Genomic DNA, 19,642 nt, shown 5'->3' with positions numbered 1-19,642 from the left:
AATTGTGCAGCTGTTAAGGGAATCTGGATTCCCCTATTGACTTTGCTTGTCAGAAGCCAGCTTGTTAGAATGGTAACCACATGACCCAAGGCATTGCGACTGTTTTAAATACATGCCAGTTGCCAAGCATGCAAATTTTGATCATGCAACCATGGGGATGCTGTGATGATTGTAAGTGTGAGAACCAGTCATAAGTCACTTTTTTCAGTGCCATCATAACTTCAAACAGTTGCTAAATAAATGGCTGTAAATTGACGACTACCAATGGAATCAGAGAAAGTTGAGTTTCTGACTCAGGTTTTCTCCTGCTGAAAATCTTATTTACCGAAACAGCTGTTTTCTTGCAAGTGTACTGTTTACTTTCTTATTTATTTCTAAACAAAAATACACATCACTATTGCAAAAATGTCTCCAAAGGAAGAAAAATATGGTTGGCACCACTAAGCTAATATTGGAAAATGGGAATAATGGATGGGGGAAATGTTGTTTTACAGCTGTTTTATAGCTGTTGTTTTACAGACCGTAGGTTTATTAATTTTTATTTTCCCATAGTTGAGTTCTGCAATCATCCTGGTTTACATGGGGAAAAAAAATTCCGATGAGTTTAAATAGTGAATTATCAAGTAAGAATTTTGTACTCCAGTATTATATTGCAAATGATATCCACTTGTGGTTAGGATCCTATGGCCCTCCACATACTGCTAAATTGCAATTTATCGCTCCCCAGACCAAATTCAGCAACATCTGAAGAGCCACAGCTTCCGCATCTGTACACTAGAAGTTGAAACGCTGGTCCTGTGTGTTGGAACAGACAGCTTTGAAGACATTAGAAATGTTTTAAATGTTGGGGGCCACTGGCCACAACAGACAATTTATTGGTAGTGGCTTCATCAAATATCTTGGAGGCTTGATTTCCAGTTTGCTTTCCCATTACAGGAACAAAGATTGGTGATAGATCTGGAATACACTATGACTCATACACCATTATATTAGCTTCTCCCCGCCCCCCCTTACTATAAAGCATACAGTAGTAGAAAATTGCATCGCTGACATTTCTTGGAGTGTTCTGCCAAAATAAATCCATGTGATTTTTGAAGGTTCAAAGATACACAAAAGAGTCATACTTTGTATGATAAAGCAGGTTTGGCTGCAGATGGGAGATTTACAATGAAACCAAAAGATATGAGATCTTGAGAACATTCAACAAGACTGTGAGGTACTTTGGGTTTCATCTCCAAAAAGAACAGTGGAGAAGGCAGCTGTGCTTTTGGGGAAAAGCATGGAAACGAGCTATGTTTGTGCTCCTGTGTGCTCTGTAGCACTTTTTGTAGGTTGAACCCAGAGCTCTGTGCAATTCTCAATGTTCAGTGTTGCAAGGTGGCTAGCACTGATAAAGGTTTAATCTTGTATTCCCCACTTATTAAAACAGCAAAAAAAATATCCTGTTTCATATTTTACATGTCACTATTATAAAATCTTCCCCTCTTTAGCTAGCAGCATAATAATAAATTAATGTAGGGAGATAGGCAGGAAATTGAACACATTTATTTAATAAGTTCATTATTAAACCCTGGCAAATTGTCAGCAATATAATCAGTTTAAATACATTAAACTGCCATGTTGCATGTTCCTTTGCCATGTAAATTGAGTCCTTTAAAAATAATGGTCTTGATTTTGTAATGTTGGTGGGCAATACTTTGGTTTTCTGCCTTAGGAACCAAAATACATCAGTCTGTGAAGATGACACATATTGCTAAAGACAAATATTGCTTTGTCAGACTTGATGACAAAATGGTTATTGCTAGTGACTGCTTTTACCTCTTATATTCAAGATGTTCCCATCTGAATAATTGCCACTAATTCCCAATGTACCACTGGCTGCCTGCAGCATTGCAGCATGTTGCTCTAAATGGACAAAATTCACATTAATGACTTTTTATATCAATTAGAAATCCTTTTCTTCATGACACTTGGTCCTTAGGACTTTTAGATCTTCAAACTTATCTTTTATTTCCTTACACCGAGACCCAGTCTGAAAAAGGGTTGTGCTGTAGGGATATAAACATCTTAATGTGTACAAAGATTTCACACAGACATCACACTAGCTTTGTTATGAATTGCAGTTATAGCTACGGACTGTGGTTATAGCTTCCCACTTTTCTACTAAAACCTCCCATTCCAAACCTTGGTTTGATAAGAATTATGTTCAAACCAAGACTATGGTAATTTCAGCCTGTAAAACATGCAGTGTGTCATGAATATGTTCAAACCAACACTATGGTAATTTCAGCCTGTAAAACACCCAGCGTGTCATGATTCTCCCTCTTGTAAATTGTTCATTTACTTTAAGAAAAAAAAAAGGAATATAAAAGCTTCTGGGGAGAAAAAAAGAGCAAAATGACCAACTAGTGAAATGACAGGGCTCCAAGAAGCAGTAACAAATTAGGATGGTCATCTTATTTGTTGCATTCAGATAAACCTAGCTCCAGTGCCAAAGATTTAATCTGTTTGGAGTCCTGGATGAGATATTTTGGCAACTTAGTGTTCCTTTGGTGGTGATTCTCTTGGGTCTTCTTTATCTGATTCCTATCCCACTTGGCCTCTGGTTTGACAACAGAAATCCAAAAACCAATTTGTCATTTGAAAAGTAGCAAAGCTCCAGATAAAGATACTTTTATCTGATTCCTATCCCACTTGGCCTCTGGTTTGACAACAGAAATCCAAAAACCAATTTGTCATTTGAAAAGTAGCAAAGCTCCAGATAAAGATACAATTTTGCCAGTATTGCTGGAAATAAATCCTGACCAATTGGCGTCTGGGTTAGTGCCCATGTTTAATGCTCTTAAATAACTCTTTATTAGTTCCCAAACACTGATTTAATTCTGTCACTCTTCCAAGGCAATAGAATCTTGTTAATTATTGCCCAATTGTAATATTGTCAATAATTACGCTATCCTTGATTTTTATACCATAAATGTTTAGATTAGAATATTTTAGTTTAAGAATAAGCAGGTCTTACTTCAGAATATTCTACCAGGATCAATGTGCAATTTTGCACATTTTAATTGAAAACTACTCCAGCCTTTTATTGGTTGAAGGACAGCCTTCAATTCAATTGCCTATGAGATACTGTGGAGGAAATTAGCTACAACCTCAAATAATTGTTGCTTTCTCAGGCTGATAATTTTGTTACATGAAAATATTACAATATAGATTAGAGGCAAATGTATCAATGTGTCTGCTCAGGTACAGTGATTAAGTCAGTATCTGTGTATTGTTACAGTGCCCGTTGTACCACCTGTGACGTCTGGCATTCAGGAACCTGATTATCAAAAATGTGTTATCTCTCTGATCAAGGAATTACAGTCTTTCTTCTGCAAGACGTAATCTAGATAAGCAATATAAAGGTTGCCAAGTTCCAGCAATAGCTATAGCTTGCAAAGGCAGGTTAATACTCATTATTAATGGTTTCAGGGCTTTTTTTCGTGTATTTTAAATTTTATATGCTTTATTGTTGTTATACCATGAATAAATGATATGATTTGATTTCCTTTGCTTGTATTTCTTTGAAACTTCTCCATTGGCTACTACTTCGTCAGCTTTCTATTTCTTCTGAATGCTATACAGTTTCCCATTCTCTTTTGTGACTAGATGGCATGATCGAAAAGAAAAAAAATAAGCTGGGTTGCTGACACAACATGGAAGAATCATTCACTGTGAGTTCCTTGGTAAGGATTAATGCTTTATAATATAGGAAAACTGCTGATCAGACAGCACATCTGCTGAGCTTTTTGTAGAACAAGCCTTCTATTCAAATACAAATATGTCCTGGGATGCACTGATTCCCCAAATCTAGTAAAGATGCATCTAAGTTAGTATCAGTTTATGCTTCATAATGTCCTTCAGTGCTATTGCTATGAAGATGCTGTTTTCAATAACTTTATGCTTTTCATCATGAATCGTGTTTTTTTTAATCTCTCATGGTCATCTCCATTGGAGAATAATAGAGCAGTTCACATTGATTTCAAAAGTAGAGAGCCAAAGGTTCATGGTTAAAATGCATTTGCATAAGTGTATATGAGAGAAAAGAAAAGAAAAACGGAAATGCAACACAATGGGCCTTACTTTGGTTGCATGTCAGTTGCAATTAGTGTCAAGGTAATTATGCTTTTCATGAGTGTGTGTGTGTGTGTGTGTGTGTGTGTGTGTATGCAGTGGAAATGTTTGTTTTAGGACAATCATTTATTTTGCAGGGATTGTGTGGAAACATAATGAAAGCTTCCTTTTAAAAGCATGGGGTGTACCTAGCTCATAATTTCATTTGCATTTCAGAAATACATGAATCAAAGTCACATGTCAAAATAAAATGCAATTTGTGACCTCTGTTTTAACAGAAAAGGCTAGCAGCTATTCCTGATCACACAGATATTTCCTTGAGCCCAGAGGAGCGCGTCCGTGCCTTAAGCAAGCTTGGCTGTAACATCACAATAAATGAAGACATTACACCCCGACGCTATTTTAGATCTGGAGTGGAGATGGAGCGCATGGCTTTTGTCTATCTGCAGGAGGGAAATCTTGAAAATGCCTTTGTTCTCTACAATAAATTTATAACGTAAGGATCAGTTTGTAAATAAATACTGTAATTTAAACTTTAGAAGTTACCTTGTATTTCATTACCGTGGTACAGTACTAGCAGACCATACTGCCTGCACAGTCCTTTAGATTCAATTTCAGAAAGGTTTTGGAGATCAAGAAAGTAGCACTGATTTGCAACTGTCTAGAAGCAATCACAACTTTTCCCATTAGTCCTTGGCTGCTGCAGAGAGCAGCAGAATAATCCCATGGAAAAATGCAACCGCTTCCCTAAGGTGCAAACAGGTGCTGCATTTTGTACACTCTGAAAAATTCTTCAGAAACTGAATATGAAGCTTCACATAGTCTTAATAATAACTGCTCTACATATGGAAACTTCTAAGTGATCATGAGTTAAATATTACCATAAACTAGAGATCATCATTAAAACTGTGCCTACAATCATACATATACATACCTACAAACATACCTACATACATACATACATAATCCCTGTAAAAAGTTCTTTGTTCCAATTCAGTTTTATTAGCTGACTGTTCAAAAGGTGTGGAAAGTCAAACATATTACTATGCTATGCATCTAATATTGTTGGTATTTGAGGAAAAAAATATTAGGGTGTCAACTAATGCCTGCTATATTTGAAAAAGGGAGAGGATTATGGTGAAAAGAAAGGATATTTTTTGGTAAATGTAGACATGCAAAAATGTCTTCTGAAAGTGGCATTGAGTATAATTTACAAGCCATTTCTTTCAGAAGAATTGCACTAAAAATAGTGACACTGTATCATGATAAATAATATGATTTCAGACAATTATAAAAAGTAAGTTTCCTTTGCCCAGTGGTGTCCAATTTCAGGGGGCAGTGCTCATCTCCATTTCCAAGCCAAGGGAGCTAGCATTGTCCAAAGACTCTTTCTGTGGTCATGTGGCCAGCATGATTATATGCTGAGGGACACTGAACACTATTACCTTCCCACCAAAATAGTACTTATTTATCTACTTGCATTTGCATGCTTTTGAACTGCTAGGTTGGTAGGAGCTGAGGCAAAAATGGGAGCTCACTCCGTTATGTGGTGCTTGGGTCTTGAACTACCAATCTTCTGGTCACCATCACAAGACTCTTGGCTTATGCCTCCAAGGGAGCAGTTCTTTGCATTGATGAAGCACTTCACAATCTGTATCATTAGATACAGGGGTAACACAGTGTAGCATCTCACATGGAAATGAATCTCCCATTCATTCAGGGCCTCTTCTGGTACTTCCAGTTACTCAGGTCGAGGTGGAAGAGGCTTCCAAACCATTCATCTTTTCCAATTGTTCACATGGCCAAGTGAAGCTTTGGTGTGACCATTTTGCTTCGTTATCCCTTCAAAGCTCTGAATATTCTCTTTTGGTCTTTAGCAGTGCTACTAATTTAAACTTCAAAGATACAGAAAGCTTCTGTGAATGAAAGAAGAAACAAATGTTCCTTCTAACGTCCTATGATTTATCTACTTTGCAGTTGTCTCAGTGGGAAAGCATTAGTGTTGCTCATCAGACTTGCAAAGGGATAAATATGTGTGTATTTTCTAGTTTATTTGTAGAAAAGCTGCCATGTCATCGGGACTACCAGCAATGTGCAGTTCCAGAGAAACAAGATATTATGAAGGTGAGTATCTTTTTCAAAAGAAATGGTCCTCTAAGGCAGGGGTCCCCAACCCCTGGTCTGTGGACCAGTACCGGTCCATGGCATGCCAGCAACTGGTCCACACACACAAGGAAAGCCCCATCCACAGGATGCAGGTAGCACACAAAACCACGCCCCTTCCGGTCTGCAGAAAAACCTCTCTCCACGTAACCGGTCCCTGGTGCCCAAAAGGTTGGGGACTCTGCTCTGGGGGATTTGTCCTGTCTTTTTTAAGAATGGGTAATGAAAGAAAAACCCTAACAGGGGCCTGAGGATGTTGAATGCTCTTATTGAGTCTGTTAAGGTTCAAATTTTACAAATCATAATCAGTATTTGATTTTTGTGATGCTCGGCTCTAGCTTGAGCAGTGGTCTTCAAACCTGGCCCTTTTATGACTTGTGGACTTCAACTGGGAGCTGAAGTCCACAAGTCTAAAAGTTGTCAAGGTTGCAGTCCCCTGCACTAGACCAAACTAGGATTAACCTGACTATTTGACACATGAAGCAGCAGAAGTATTTATGTGTGTATTTGTATATGTGTGTACGTAGATGTCTATAGTTGCATTTTATTTCTCTTATTTTCTCTCTAACAAAGAAACTAAAGGATATAGCATTTCCAAGGACTGATGAATTGAAGAAAGAGTTGTTAAAGAAATACAATGCAGAATACCAGGAATATATGCAAGATAAGGTACCTTTTACTTCTTAGCTATATAGATAAGTATAAACTCTCTAATACAGGGGTGTCAAACTGCCAACCCACAGGCCAGATGCATCATGGCAAAACCGCCCACCCCATTGCCAACAATGGAAAAAAAGTCACGATATGTCGTGATACGTCACGTGACATTGTGAGTTTGACACCCCTGCTCTAATACATTCTCTGAATAGCAGTGCCAAAGCAAAATTATAATTTATGTGGTGAAAGCTACTATAAATTAGACTGCAGTTTTAAAACTGTTATCATTCATTTTGGTGTAGACAAAGCAACTGCTTTTGCCTTTAAATTGTCAGATGATAAAGTTGGTTTTATAATCACCTTGCTGGAAAGTGTTATTAGATCTTAAAGCACCAACATCTTCCATTGAGTGTTGCTATATCAGGCCAAGCTTGTAGACAATCCAGTGCAATCCAGTTGAATCCAGTTCTTTTATTTGCTTAACCTAAGAGACAGAATCTTGCTAGACTAAAGCCATATCTTCCAACCTAATAGATATATCTTGGGGGGGCTATCCCAACCTCTTCCTACCTCCCACATTGGTCTTGAGACCGCACAGTGTCTTTATTAGGTTTCTCCCCTGAATGTACTGCCTCCTTCCTAAGAAACCATGGTGCTCCTGAAAAATTCCCCCTCTTTCTCATTCCATCACATGCTAGTTCTTATCTGTAATGTGTGTGGGAATGACTTTGGCAGAGAGAAGAATTGCCACAGGCTAGACAACAGTGAGATAAGAAGCATCTGAGTTTGCAGAAGGAATGTGGACGTGGCAATTAATTGTGCAGGTACAATCATCATCTTGGTTTCTTATCATTCCCCATCTATGGGCACCTCTGCTTATTTAATTGAGCTGATGATGAATGTCACAACGCCAGCATCAGAGAACCAGTTTTGTCTAATTGTTAAGGCACCAGGCTAGAAATTGGGAGACCGTGAGTTCAAGTCCCATCTCAGCCATGAAAGCGAGGTGGGTAACTTTGAACCAGACACACTTCCTCAACCTAACTCATCTCACAGGGTTACTGTTGTCATGGGGGAAAATAGGAGGAGGAAGAAGTAATGGCTATGTTCACTGCCTTGAGTTATTTATAAAAATAATAAAGGCAGGATACAAATAAAGAAATAAATAAGAGATGAATATATATAATACATTATCAACTACACATTGCAAGGACTGCCTTGTTCCAGTATCAGCAATTGTTGAAAATGCATTGATTTCTTTTGCCAATCTTTGCTGCTCTATTCCACCAAATATATAATTTTCTTAAACACCTTTTTGTATTCTTATGTGTTTTTTATTGCTGTTTGAAAATTATAGCCGCTCTCCTTTAGAGAAGCTGCTTAAATCCTTTGAAAATAATTAGGTTTTAAGTTGGGGCCTAATGGTCCCATTATTTATTTACAATTGAAAAATTTGTGCTAGCCTTTAGAACTAAGTTTTTTCCACTGCAATTTACAATCCATTAAATTAAAATTAGTATTTCAGTAACCATTAAGACAGATAGTAAAATAAACAAAAGCAGCCGCCAGAGCAATTAAACATTTTATGCAGCATAAATATTAATAATTGACATATTGATATATATGAAAAGGCTGAGAAAATAAAAAATATTTCCTTGGTGCTGAAAAGAAAGAAAATCAATGCCAAGAATATTTCTTTGCTGAAGTATTGCGGAGATGGAAAGCTATTGTTGATATTTACTAGAAGTAATTATATAAGGCTTTGTAGCCTAAACATTATATTGTTGGTGAGATTTTCTTTGTTTTTGCATATGGAGACTTCTTCCAACACTAAAACATTACAAGTTAAAATATGTGATGAGTATGAAGTATGCACCAAGAAACAGCTTCTTCTGGATATGCATGTGTAAATAGCAAAAATATTTTCTTGTGGTACTTTTTGTATGAATAACCTTCTAAAATGCAATTAATTCTTCAAATTTATTTCACATGAGTCTAGTAGCTTGATTTAATTAAGGTTACAGTCCTTTCCACATATGCCTGTCTAATATATATTTCTGATATAGATTTTTGTTTTCGTTTCCCAAATTCAAACTAAACATGATGGCAAACATTTGAATAAATATGAACTAATTAAAGTTGCAAAATGGGGGCAGACTGGGGGCAAATAAATATTCAGACATTAGAATGGTATTAAATTCTAGCAGTCTATTATTGCAATGTCAATAATCAGAATAAACTGATCTGGAGAAAACCTCTAGTCAGAAGAATGAATCATCTTCCACATCCATATCCTTTGCTTTTAAAATCTATTTCAAATATAGAAATTTGGCCCTTTAGTCTTCTAGATATTCCTGATTTGCAGCTGTAAGCAGTCCTCATTTTAGCCATACTGGCTGGGGCTGCTAGAGTTATCAACATCTGGAGAGTGATATTGCAACATCACTCTTCAGATGTTGATAACATCTGGAGATTTTCTTGGTAGATGCAGCAGATATTAAAGTATTCAGATCTGTTATGCTTCATGTTATTTAAATCCATTGTACCTTCTCATTTGGATTAACCCTGTTTTAGTCAACATATATTCTATTTTCCAGAACAAATGCAAAGCTGAGTTACTGAAGAAACTAGAGCAACAGAAATTGATTGAGGCAGAAAAGAAGCGGATTGCACAGATCCGTCAACAGCAGCTAGAAACAGAACAATTTCATTTCTTTGAAGATCAGTTAAAAAAACAAGAATTAGCTCGTGGTCAGAAAACTAAGAATAATTCAGTTACATCAGAGCCAGCTGACGGGAACACATCATCTGTTACACACCTGAACAATTCTTTCCCCAAAATAATAGCAAACAAGAGTGATGCTTCTGCTAGTCAATCTCCTCCAATCAGTCGGGCCTTAAAGCCAGCTGCTACCTTAAGTGCCATTCAGAGTAAGAAATCACACTTTTTTGTTGTTGTTTACCTTTCTAGGTTATTGCATGGATAGGTTTTATAGACAGTTTTTGGACATATTTACAACTATAGCAATAGCACTTAGACTTTTATACCACTTCATAGTGCTTTACAGCCCTCTCTAAGCAGTTTACAGAGTCAGCATATTGTCCCCGACAATCTGGGTCCTCATTTTACCAAACTTGGAAGGCGTCAAGCTGGTCAGAATCAAACTTCTGGCAGTGGGCAGAGTTAGCCTGTAATACTGTGTCACCACGGCTCTTATCATTTCTTAGTATGTTTGGCTTGCAATAAAGCAACAGAACTGCATCAGGCACAAAAAGTCTGTTTTGATCAGGGTAAGTCAGATGTAGAGTCTTTAGATCGGCTGTAGTGCTGAACACTTGAACACCCACTCTTAAGCAGTGCGCACTGCTGAGTGCTTTTCAGATTACGTTGTGTGAGAACAGTTCATACTGTAGACTTCTGTGTAAGTGTCACTCTCACTTCTCTTTGTTAGATGCTGCTGCTGAAGGACTGCGAAATGTGGTTCTACCCAGTGATCTTTGTCACAAGTTTTTGCTGCTCGCAGATGCAAATACAGCAAGAGGAATAGAGACATGTGGCATTCTCTGTGGAAAACTGGTACAATAAAACCTTCACATTTGTATGGCAGAGGCACTTTTAATGGTACTTTGACTGGAATGAGTTTTTGTTATGACAACCTAACACAAGTAAATCTGAAGCATCGATGTACTATGTAATAAGTGATTTTTCCCCCCTCTCTGCAAGGGTCTTTTCAAGAAATCGTATTGTGCTGCTTGCTAGGTTTGTGGCAATATTGTTGATCTTAAAGACTGAAAAGCCTGTAACTATTAAGTTATTTTCCTGCTTTGTGCATAGCTTCCTTTTTTGTGATTGCATTTCTCTAGGTTTTGTGAAATTTTATTAGAAACAAAGTGATATTAAATACAATGGTTGGTATGTTATACCAGATTCTTAGGGAAGTAAGAAAATATAACTTGGATATTAGCACATAGATTTTTCTTTCTTTTTTTCTTTTTCTTTTGCAGTTGAATAATTTTTGTATCATTAGCAGTGAAGATGTCTCTAAACCGTAACTTTCACATGGAATGCTGAGCCCAGGACCTAAGGACATATATGTATCTATATTAAAATAATTATAACCAAACTAAAGCTAAAAAGAGTTTTAAAATCCAGTCTGTAACAACTCTATCCTATATGTGTTAATATGGAGTGGAGTTCTCTGAGTTTAACACAATTTCTCAAGTAAAGCATTTGAAAATTATTTTTTTTATTTATATTGCTATTTATAAAGTAGCATCAAACTATTTTAAGATAGCCAAGGAAAAAAATCAGCCATATATGATAAAATTACTACAAAGCTAGGCCAATGATTTTGACCATACTTTTAGAAACTTCTGAATTCTAGAAAAAAAATGCCAATAATCAATGTGCTATATCTGAGACCTTCCTGATATTTTTCCCAAGATCAGATCAGCACCAAACCTGCTGGCATTCAGGAAGGCCACTAAAAACCTGATCAGAAAGGCTGTGAACATCAGTAACAGGATGGGTTCCTCCCCACAGGAAGTGACTGTTGCTATGAAGAATGATTTTCCATGGTGTGATGGGGAATGGGAAGATTTTGTTATTGTTCTTGGCTATCTGGCTTGTGTTATGCTTTTTGTGTTACTGGGGAAGTTGGGTTGATAGTTTTGGTACTATATAACCCTTCTGGGCAAATTCCGGACTATGTACATTCAGTAAGAAAATGTATAATAAAATTTCAGGTTGTAGGGATTTATTTAAGAGTTCTACAGAACATGCAAAACTAAATCATTTGACTCATCATTTTTATTTGGGAATATTAGTCAATACCTCAGTGAATCCTTGCCACTTAGCAAAGACAACAATTATCTGTTATTCTTAGTAATGATTTTGTAAAACTTTCAAGCTAGGGTAAACAAATCCTGATGTAAAAGGAAGAACAACTTCAGCAATTCAATATCTTTTACTTGTTGGTTAAAGAATCATTTGGGTCTCTAAAACTTTGGGTTGTTGGGCTACAGTGATTTAGAATATAATGTAATAATTTCCCCCTGAAACCTCAAACAATCTTGGAGATCCTGTCATAAGCCCTGAAATTCATTTAAACCAATAGTTGACATGGTGCATTTGAGCTTTAGTTGATGCCAGTTTAGTTTGAGCTTTAGTTGATACCATGCCCAACACCACATGTGACACCAAATTGGGGACTTACCTGGGCACTAGAAAAGTATCCTAGTAGGAATCAATCCATCTGTTGTAAAATTAATTTTATTTTCAGTATTTTAACACCATTATATATCCCTAGAACCGTGGTGGCGAACCTATGGCACACGTGCCACAGGTGGCATGCCGAGCCCTCTCTGTGGGCACCATCACTGTCACCCCAGTCCTAGCCCTTCAGCTGCGTTTTATAAAACCTTTTCGCTTTAGGCCTCCGCCACCATGTGCAAAAAATTTTTTCAATCAATCAATTTCAACTTCTCGCGGGAAAAAAAAGATCTCACAAAGTTGGAATTGATTGATTGAACTTTTTAGTCCCACCCAGTCTGCCATTACCACCGCAGCCACGTCCACCGAATTGCCACACCTACCCAATTGGCCACAACCACCCAGTGGGCCATGGCCACCCAGCACCCGACAATACATAAGTGGGTTTTGGTTTGCAGTTTGGGCACTCGGTCTCTAAAAGGTTCGCCATCACCGCCCTAGAAGATTTACAGATAATGGCAACCATTAAAGCTATAAACATAAACATAATAACTCAAAAAATAGTCCACCGCAAACTGGGTAGGAAGGAAAGCATAGCTGTCTGTTGAAAAAGACATGTTTCTATCAGTTTATGTCCAAAGTAGAGGCTAGTTGAATATTGAAAATAGGGAGAACATTCCAAAGTATAAGAATTGAATAGCCTCTAGTAGTCCAAAATCCATGCAGACACATTCATAAGAAGCTGTATTGCAGGCAAACTCTGTCCACAGTCTGGAGTTCAATCCTGTTGGACTCAAGGTTGACTCAGGCTTCCATCCTTCTCAGCTCAGTAAAATGAAGTCCCAGACTGCTGGTGGCAATATGCTGACATGGTAAACCAGCCGGAGAATACTGTGAAGCACTATAGAGTGGTATATAAGTCTAAGTGCTATTGCTATTGCTCACTGTAATGCAAATCATGGCCTCAATTTTGATATTGCCAAAGATTTAATTGCCTTCCCCCAAGATGGATTCATTTGAAACCTCCAAGGTTTTGAGTCATGAAAAAATTTGCACATCTCTAAACTTGTTTGATTACTCCCATTCTTTGTCATATATCTTTGTGCTGAGTTGTTTTCATAAAGATCATAAATGTGGCTTTTATATACAGTCAGTAACCTTATCCTTATCTGAACAGAAGGAGGCAGCAGTTCTAAATTATTCCTTAGTCCAGGAAGAGGTTGAGAATAATGCTGCTGCTTCAGATTATGGCAATACCAAAACAGTCCTACTGTGTGTCCAAAGATCAGTTTTGTAATTTATTAAAAAACTAAATGGTAGCACAGACCAAATACAAGTTTTGCACAAATTTAAATTCAGTTCAAACCATTTTGAATTGGAATGCCTCATTGTGAAATGTGAAGTGCCCTAATTTGAATGGAAAAAAATAGCTGTTTTGAGATTAAAACAGTATTTTAATGAGTTCTGAACAAGTTGTGTTTTATACTCAAAATAGAATATTGATACTAAAAAAAACCCCTTCTAAGATACACAAAACAAGCCATCATATTTTCGGGGTAGCTGCCTTACATTTGAAATAGGGTATTCTGAATTCAAAAGTGTTCACCTCAAAACACTTTGTGCGTTTCTACTTTGAACTATTCAGCAGCTTTTATGAGACTTATATATTCTGGGCAAGAAACTGAAATTTAAATAATTAGAATAAGGAAATAATAGTGTTTATTTAAAAAAAACATCTCCCATCTCTACAAGAGAATAGATGCATATCCTTTAAGAGACTTCAGCAACTTAGAGTATGTTATAACTATATACTGTAAATAAGTAAGAAAGAAAGTTCTATGTTAGGCCATAAGGCTTATTCTTGGAATTTCCAGGTCTAGGGATGGTAAACTTTTGTGGTATTAATCCGTACTGAACTACGGAGTCCAATGACTGATTCTTTTTCTCTCTGAACATTTCTGTATGTAGTACAAAGAACATCCCTAGTACAGGAACCTCCAGATTCCCTGTTTTGCCTGTTGTTCTGATGATTCTTTGGTACTGATTGGTGTAAATGAGCACAACTCCTGCAAAATAAATGATTAAACATTTGGTTGCTGCCACTGGTGGTCTTGGGATTGAAGTCCTTAAGCTATTTTCTTGGGCTTGTGTCTTACAGACTCATAATGAATTCACTATCACTCATGTAATTGTACCAAAACAGTCTGCAGGACCAGACTATTGTGACATGGAGAATGTGGAAGAGCTATTCGGTGTTCAAGACCAACATGATCTTCTCACCCTGGGATGGATCCATGTAGGTAGAGATAAGTATGCTGGGATAGACAGTAGACATTCCTTGCAGCCGGAGGAAATTCCAGTATAAGATTGCGTTCTCTCTAAGTTAATGTTCAGAGCTGCATGCCATCTGCTAGTAGTCCAGATCAGCTTTCTTTCTCTCACACAGACATATTCTTTGCATTTTACATACATGCACAAACACATGTTTTCTTTTTATATGCATATGTACATTCTAACACATGACATAGATTGGATTTGGGAGAATACATAAACCTTTTTTCACTCGGAAGTGTCTCCCTTGATCCAAGTAGACTTGAGAAAGTTTTATATTGAAAAGTGTTGTCCAAATAAGATCATTCCAGAAAGAAGAGGTGAGTTGTGGGATGAGTGACAGGAGGTCAGGTTAGGAGGACCCTGTGCTCTAGATCAGGGGGTCTTCAAACTTGGCCTTTTTATGACTTGTGGACTTCAACTCCCAGAATTCCTTAGCCAGCTTTTCTGGCTGAGGAATTCTGGGAGTTGAAGTCCTCAAGTCATAAAAGAGCCAAGTTTGAAGACCCCTGCTCTAGATCAAAGATTTTCCACTCCACTGCTAGAGAAACAATATTCCTAAGGCCTGTTTAAATATTCTGTTTAAAAAGTTCAAATTTGATTGCCTTTCTCTCTCCTTTTCCTTAAATCCCAGCTAGTTATTTTAAAGTGAGATAACTGTTCTTGGAACTTGGCTTTGAGACTTGCTGATTTAGGTACATCTCTATTACTTACAACAATAATATTGTATGGCATCTAGAGTCACTGTGTACAAGTGGGGTGGCTGTTTAAATTTGTTTAATAAATAAACTTGGAAAGCTGGCCTAAAGAAAACATTTTCTGTTGTGATGCTGGCTATTTGGAACATCATCCTCATGGAGATTAGATTGTCCCAGCTCTATTGGCCTTTCTTAAGGCCTTGAAGACATGTTTATGTCACCATGGATGGTGGTTGAGCTATGTGGCAGAGCCTGTGAGGTGTTATGCAGATGTTGACTTGATAGTGTTTTGGTTTTATCTCATCTGCCAATTATGTATTTATGTACGTCATTTAAAACTTTTGATAGCTACCCAGAGTCTTGTTTTGATATTATGAGAGGACAGGATGCCTACAAAATAGCCACAACCTGTAACTACTGTCTCTTTAAGACCTCTTGGTAGACAGCACAGCAATTGCTGGCTATAAAAGTTGAGCAGAGAGACACCTGGGTGTGGTGGTGTTTCTGAATGGGAGAGAGAGAGAAGGAGGTAGGTGTGTGTTTGTAAACCAGTCTGAAGCTGATAGAAAGAGATAATGTCCTCAAGCAGTAAGACTTACAAGGAATAATAGTTGGAGGAGCAGTCAGAGAAGGTGAAGTAGCAATGGGGAAGAGTAGAGAGCAAGGAGTACTAGCCTGCATGTGTTTGGGAGTGGACTTCCTCCACTAGTGTTGTGTTAGCTATCTTGTATTTTGGATCGCACTGACTTGGGTATACTTAAAAGAACCTGCGACAAAGATGATGAAATAAATAAAATTTCTTTATTATTTAGTAAAAGGTGGGTGGAGCTAATTCTGACTTTTGTATTTGTAAAATAGAACAAAAAGTCACATGCTATATAAAATGTTGCCTTTCTCTGCAGTCCCATCCAACCCAGACTGCATTCTTATCCAGCGTTGATCTTCATACACATTGTTCTTATCAGCTGATGCTGCCAGAGGCCATTGCAATTGTTTGTTCACCAAAACATAATGAGTGAGTCTGAGCTTCCTTTTCCATCCTCGGATAACTACATTTAGATAATTGGTTTATTGTGTTATATGCTATGTCACCTGTAAAATATTCAAGAAGGCGAGGGAGAAAAAATATGTCAAAATACTTATTGTATGAGTTTCAATCTTTACAGATGTGGTATATTTTTTTAGAATCACATTTAATTCCTGAATGTTCTTTCTTTGTTACTTCTATGCCCTTCCCATGCTGCTCTCTGTTTTGTTAAATCTCAACAGAGTTTTATTTTTGACCCTCAGGTTCTCAAATTACTTATCTCACATTTTTAGTCTTTCAAAAAAAAGTAGTAGTAGTTGCATAGACATAGAGGTTTAATAGAAGTCTTTCTTCTCTTCCATGGACCCCTCTAAGAATTCTGCTCTATGCTCCAACCTGTGTTGTTATAGTCCAGAAATGTTTCATTAAATGGTAGTGACTCTTTTATGTTTCTGATCTTCTCTAGTATTTTTTGTATTTATCAACGTCCTTTACATTAAAAATCCCAGGGATTTACCTTTTTCATGTAACATGCAATGTGTTCAGCCTTGATTAATTAAACTAAAATTTGTGTAATTATAATTATTTTGGCTGGTTTTTGAGTTGTGGATTTTTCAAAAGTGGGGATTTTACCTGTCATTTTAACATTTTTACGGAAGCAATCAAAATCCTGTAGACCTCTGGCCCAATATTTCAGAGATGATTTAAATCAAGTGTGATGCGATAGTGCTGTAGAAATGACCTTCTGAATTCAGAAAAAGATGATCTTTGCAAGGCAGCCTCTCAGCATAAGAAGGAATCCTATTCTGAGCATTAGGCAGTGCTTGTGTCAGGGTTTAAACTTGGTTTAATGTCAGGTTTCCAACAGACAAAGACAAAGCAGAACTCCAAGGCTTGCAAATTCGTCAAAAAACATGTTTATTGATACAAAGTATCAGCACTTCAAAAGTGAAACCATGTCTGAAGAGACACATAATAATTCCCCATTACAAAGTTAAGAAATCCCAGCCCTAAGGCAACTATGTTTCCCCATATAGCTTGCTGGTGGGCTTTTCATGAAACACCCAATCTCGGGACCAGCCGATGACCTTGGTTCCCACGAGAGAAAGTCCAAGACAAAAAGTCTGTTTTGTCTAGCGCAACACCTGGCAAACCCCCCTCCCTCCATGCTATGTGTCAACTGGAAATGAGAAAGAAAAAAAAATGGCTGCAGCCATGCTCATTCTAAAGTTGATAGCTTGGCTGACATAATATTGTAGGAACAGTTTTATCAACAAGGTGTTTCTTTATTAATGTAATTTTCAAAAAGTGACTTGAATTGTTGAATAAATGACTTCTCTCAGTACTGTATGTTTTGTCTCCATTAGCAGCCAGTTGCAAGTTCAGTTTGCAGGTAGATTCTGTGAAGCTCTTGTATTCTGCTTTCTTAGATGTAATATTTCTTTTGTTTTCTAGGATGGGAATCTTCAGACTTACTAATGCTGGCATGTTGGAAGTTTCTGCTTGTAAGAAGAAGGGCTTTCACCCTCATACCAAGGATCCTAGGCTATTTAATGTAAGGATAGCACGTTAATTTTTAACATTCTGTAGTTTCACTGCACCAGTATTCAAATATGCAGGAATACAAATGTAATGTAAGTTAAAATCTGTCTTCTCCAATCTAGTGCATCCAGTCGGTCCAATTCATATCATCAGCTTGGAGAAATATCAGACTTATATTTTGGCAGGAAGATTGAAAAGAATGGCAGCAGGGCTGAGATTAGTCCAACAATATTTAGATATGTGTTGAAGGTTGTTCATTTCTTACATTAATATATTTGATCATTTGAGTAGAAAGGGGAAATTGCAAACTGAGGCAAAGTGAAACATTCCTGCAGGGAAGAGTTTAGAAATTCTGCAAAACTGTTAAAAGGCAAATATTACCTCATAAATGGGTTGAAAGACCCTTCCAGAGGGCCAGATACAGGATGTGGACATTAAAGTGGGACATACTAATTTTCTATAGCTGCAATTCCCAACCCATCACCTTCCAGATATTTTGCACTGTAGAATTCAGAGTTAACAAGATAGTCTGAGAGCCTTTTCTTTACTATTCATGTCTTGTTCATATTCCACATTTCTGTAAAAGTTAAAGATATACCACTCAATGTCACTCTGAGTGAGATGGATGCTCTCTAAATTTTTTAGATAAATGTTAAAATCATTTGTTCAGAATTAAAATGTAAAAATGTTTCTGGAAAGAGATATACTGTATTAAAAACTAACATAATTCCCCAGATTGTTGGATGTGTGTGTGGGGAGAGGGATTGTCCGTTTCCATATAATAAAGATATAGATTTAATAGATACTTATCCATTTTCAAAGTGAAATTATTCCTCTTCCTACCATAGAAACCAAGATTGGATAATAGCCATTTGTCCCATGAAACTCTTTATATTAGCCTACAAAAAAAAAGTAAATTACCTTTCTTACAGATGATAAACCTACTCCCCAGCGTCCTCAGGATTTTTTTATGGAGAAAGATAATCAGAAGAACTAGGTCTGTTAAGTCATGGATACCACCAAACCAGATGAGCAAAATGGTTAGGTTTACACTGATCAGAAATCTTGGAAGTAGTGGTACCTAAATGATGTTGGCTTTTAATATCTCAAGAAATATACCATTAGACCTTGAATAGAATGTTTCCAGGATATTTCAGTTTATCAAGTTGCATTTAAAAAAAATCCCAGAAGCCGATAAAGAAAATTATATAGATGTGTGAATGAAATCACTAGGAGTCCACCTTAACTCAAGGAAATCTTTATCTTCTCCAAAGGAAGGAATAACAGAGCGTGATTGTTTGAGAAGGTGTTGCAGTTGGATCGCAGCCTTAGATGAATATCCCAGTAAAATAAATCCACATTTCCCTTAAATTGTTGCAGATTTAAATTATTTAATTTTGCAGCAGCTGCCTAATGACAGATAATCTAAGATTAATTTGGTGTTTCCTTTTGCAGATCTGCAAACATGTCATTGAAAAAGAGATAAAAATAACTGTGCTGGATCTGAGGTGATAAAGATAGAAGAAAGCCTTCGGTAAAACATAAGGCCAAAGGAAAACAAGGTTGCCAGGTTTTCCTAGTGTTTTCCAACTTACTGACATTTTATATTTGTATGTTTTGAATTTAACAATTTGATATTTATTGCCCTTTTCTCACTTTGAATTTATTTCGTTGTACGGTCAAAATGAAGCTCACAGTGGCATTCAATCCGGGTATGTTATTTTATTGGAATAATATGACAATAAAGTGAACTTGACACAATGACAGCCTTTGACCCCTTTGCAAAAATTTTCTCTATTCCCCCCCCCCCCTGGAGTATATATTATTGTTTTCCTGCCCTACAGGTATTCAGGGGTGTCTAAGTGGGACATGTGAATGTTTACAGCATGTTTAAAA

General features: G+C 37.0%; 1 protein-coding gene across 4 annotated transcripts in view; it reads left to right on the top strand.

Moving 5' to 3' along the window:
- The window catches only part of STAMBPL1 (STAM binding protein like 1), a 31,699-nt gene extending 12,182 nt beyond the window's left edge, over window positions 1–19,517 (top strand). For 2 of the 4 annotated variants that reach the window (XM_081328668.1, XM_081328669.1), the window contains exons 2-11: window positions 3,652–3,728; window positions 4,395–4,612; window positions 6,165–6,240; window positions 6,853–6,948; window positions 9,534–9,867; window positions 10,389–10,513; window positions 14,307–14,444; window positions 16,080–16,192; window positions 17,660–17,759; window positions 19,202–19,517. In XM_081328668.1, coding sequence (XP_081184794.1) covers window positions 3,699–3,728; window positions 4,395–4,612; window positions 6,165–6,240; window positions 6,853–6,948; window positions 9,534–9,867; window positions 10,389–10,513; window positions 14,307–14,444; window positions 16,080–16,192; window positions 17,660–17,759; window positions 19,202–19,258 — 1,287 coding nt within the window. In that variant the 5' untranslated portion in view covers window positions 3,652–3,698 and the 3' untranslated portion in view covers window positions 19,259–19,517. Of the gene's footprint in view, window positions 1–3,651; window positions 3,729–4,394; window positions 4,613–6,164; window positions 6,241–6,852; window positions 6,949–9,533; window positions 9,868–10,388; window positions 10,514–14,306; window positions 14,445–15,113; window positions 15,175–16,079; window positions 16,193–17,659; window positions 17,760–19,201 lie in introns of those variants that run through there. The other 2 variants (XR_014026557.1, XM_081328670.1) reach the window with 2 other exon arrangements.
- The last annotated feature ends 125 nt before the right edge of the window (window positions 19,518–19,642 follow it).

This window comes from Vipera berus (assembly GCF_964194415.1).
Source record: "Vipera berus genome assembly, chromosome: 5".
NCBI classification, from domain to species: domain Eukaryota; kingdom Metazoa; phylum Chordata; class Lepidosauria; order Squamata; family Viperidae; genus Vipera; species Vipera berus.
Note: the sequence above shows the minus strand (reverse complement) of the source record. Positions and strands in the feature narration are given on the sequence as shown.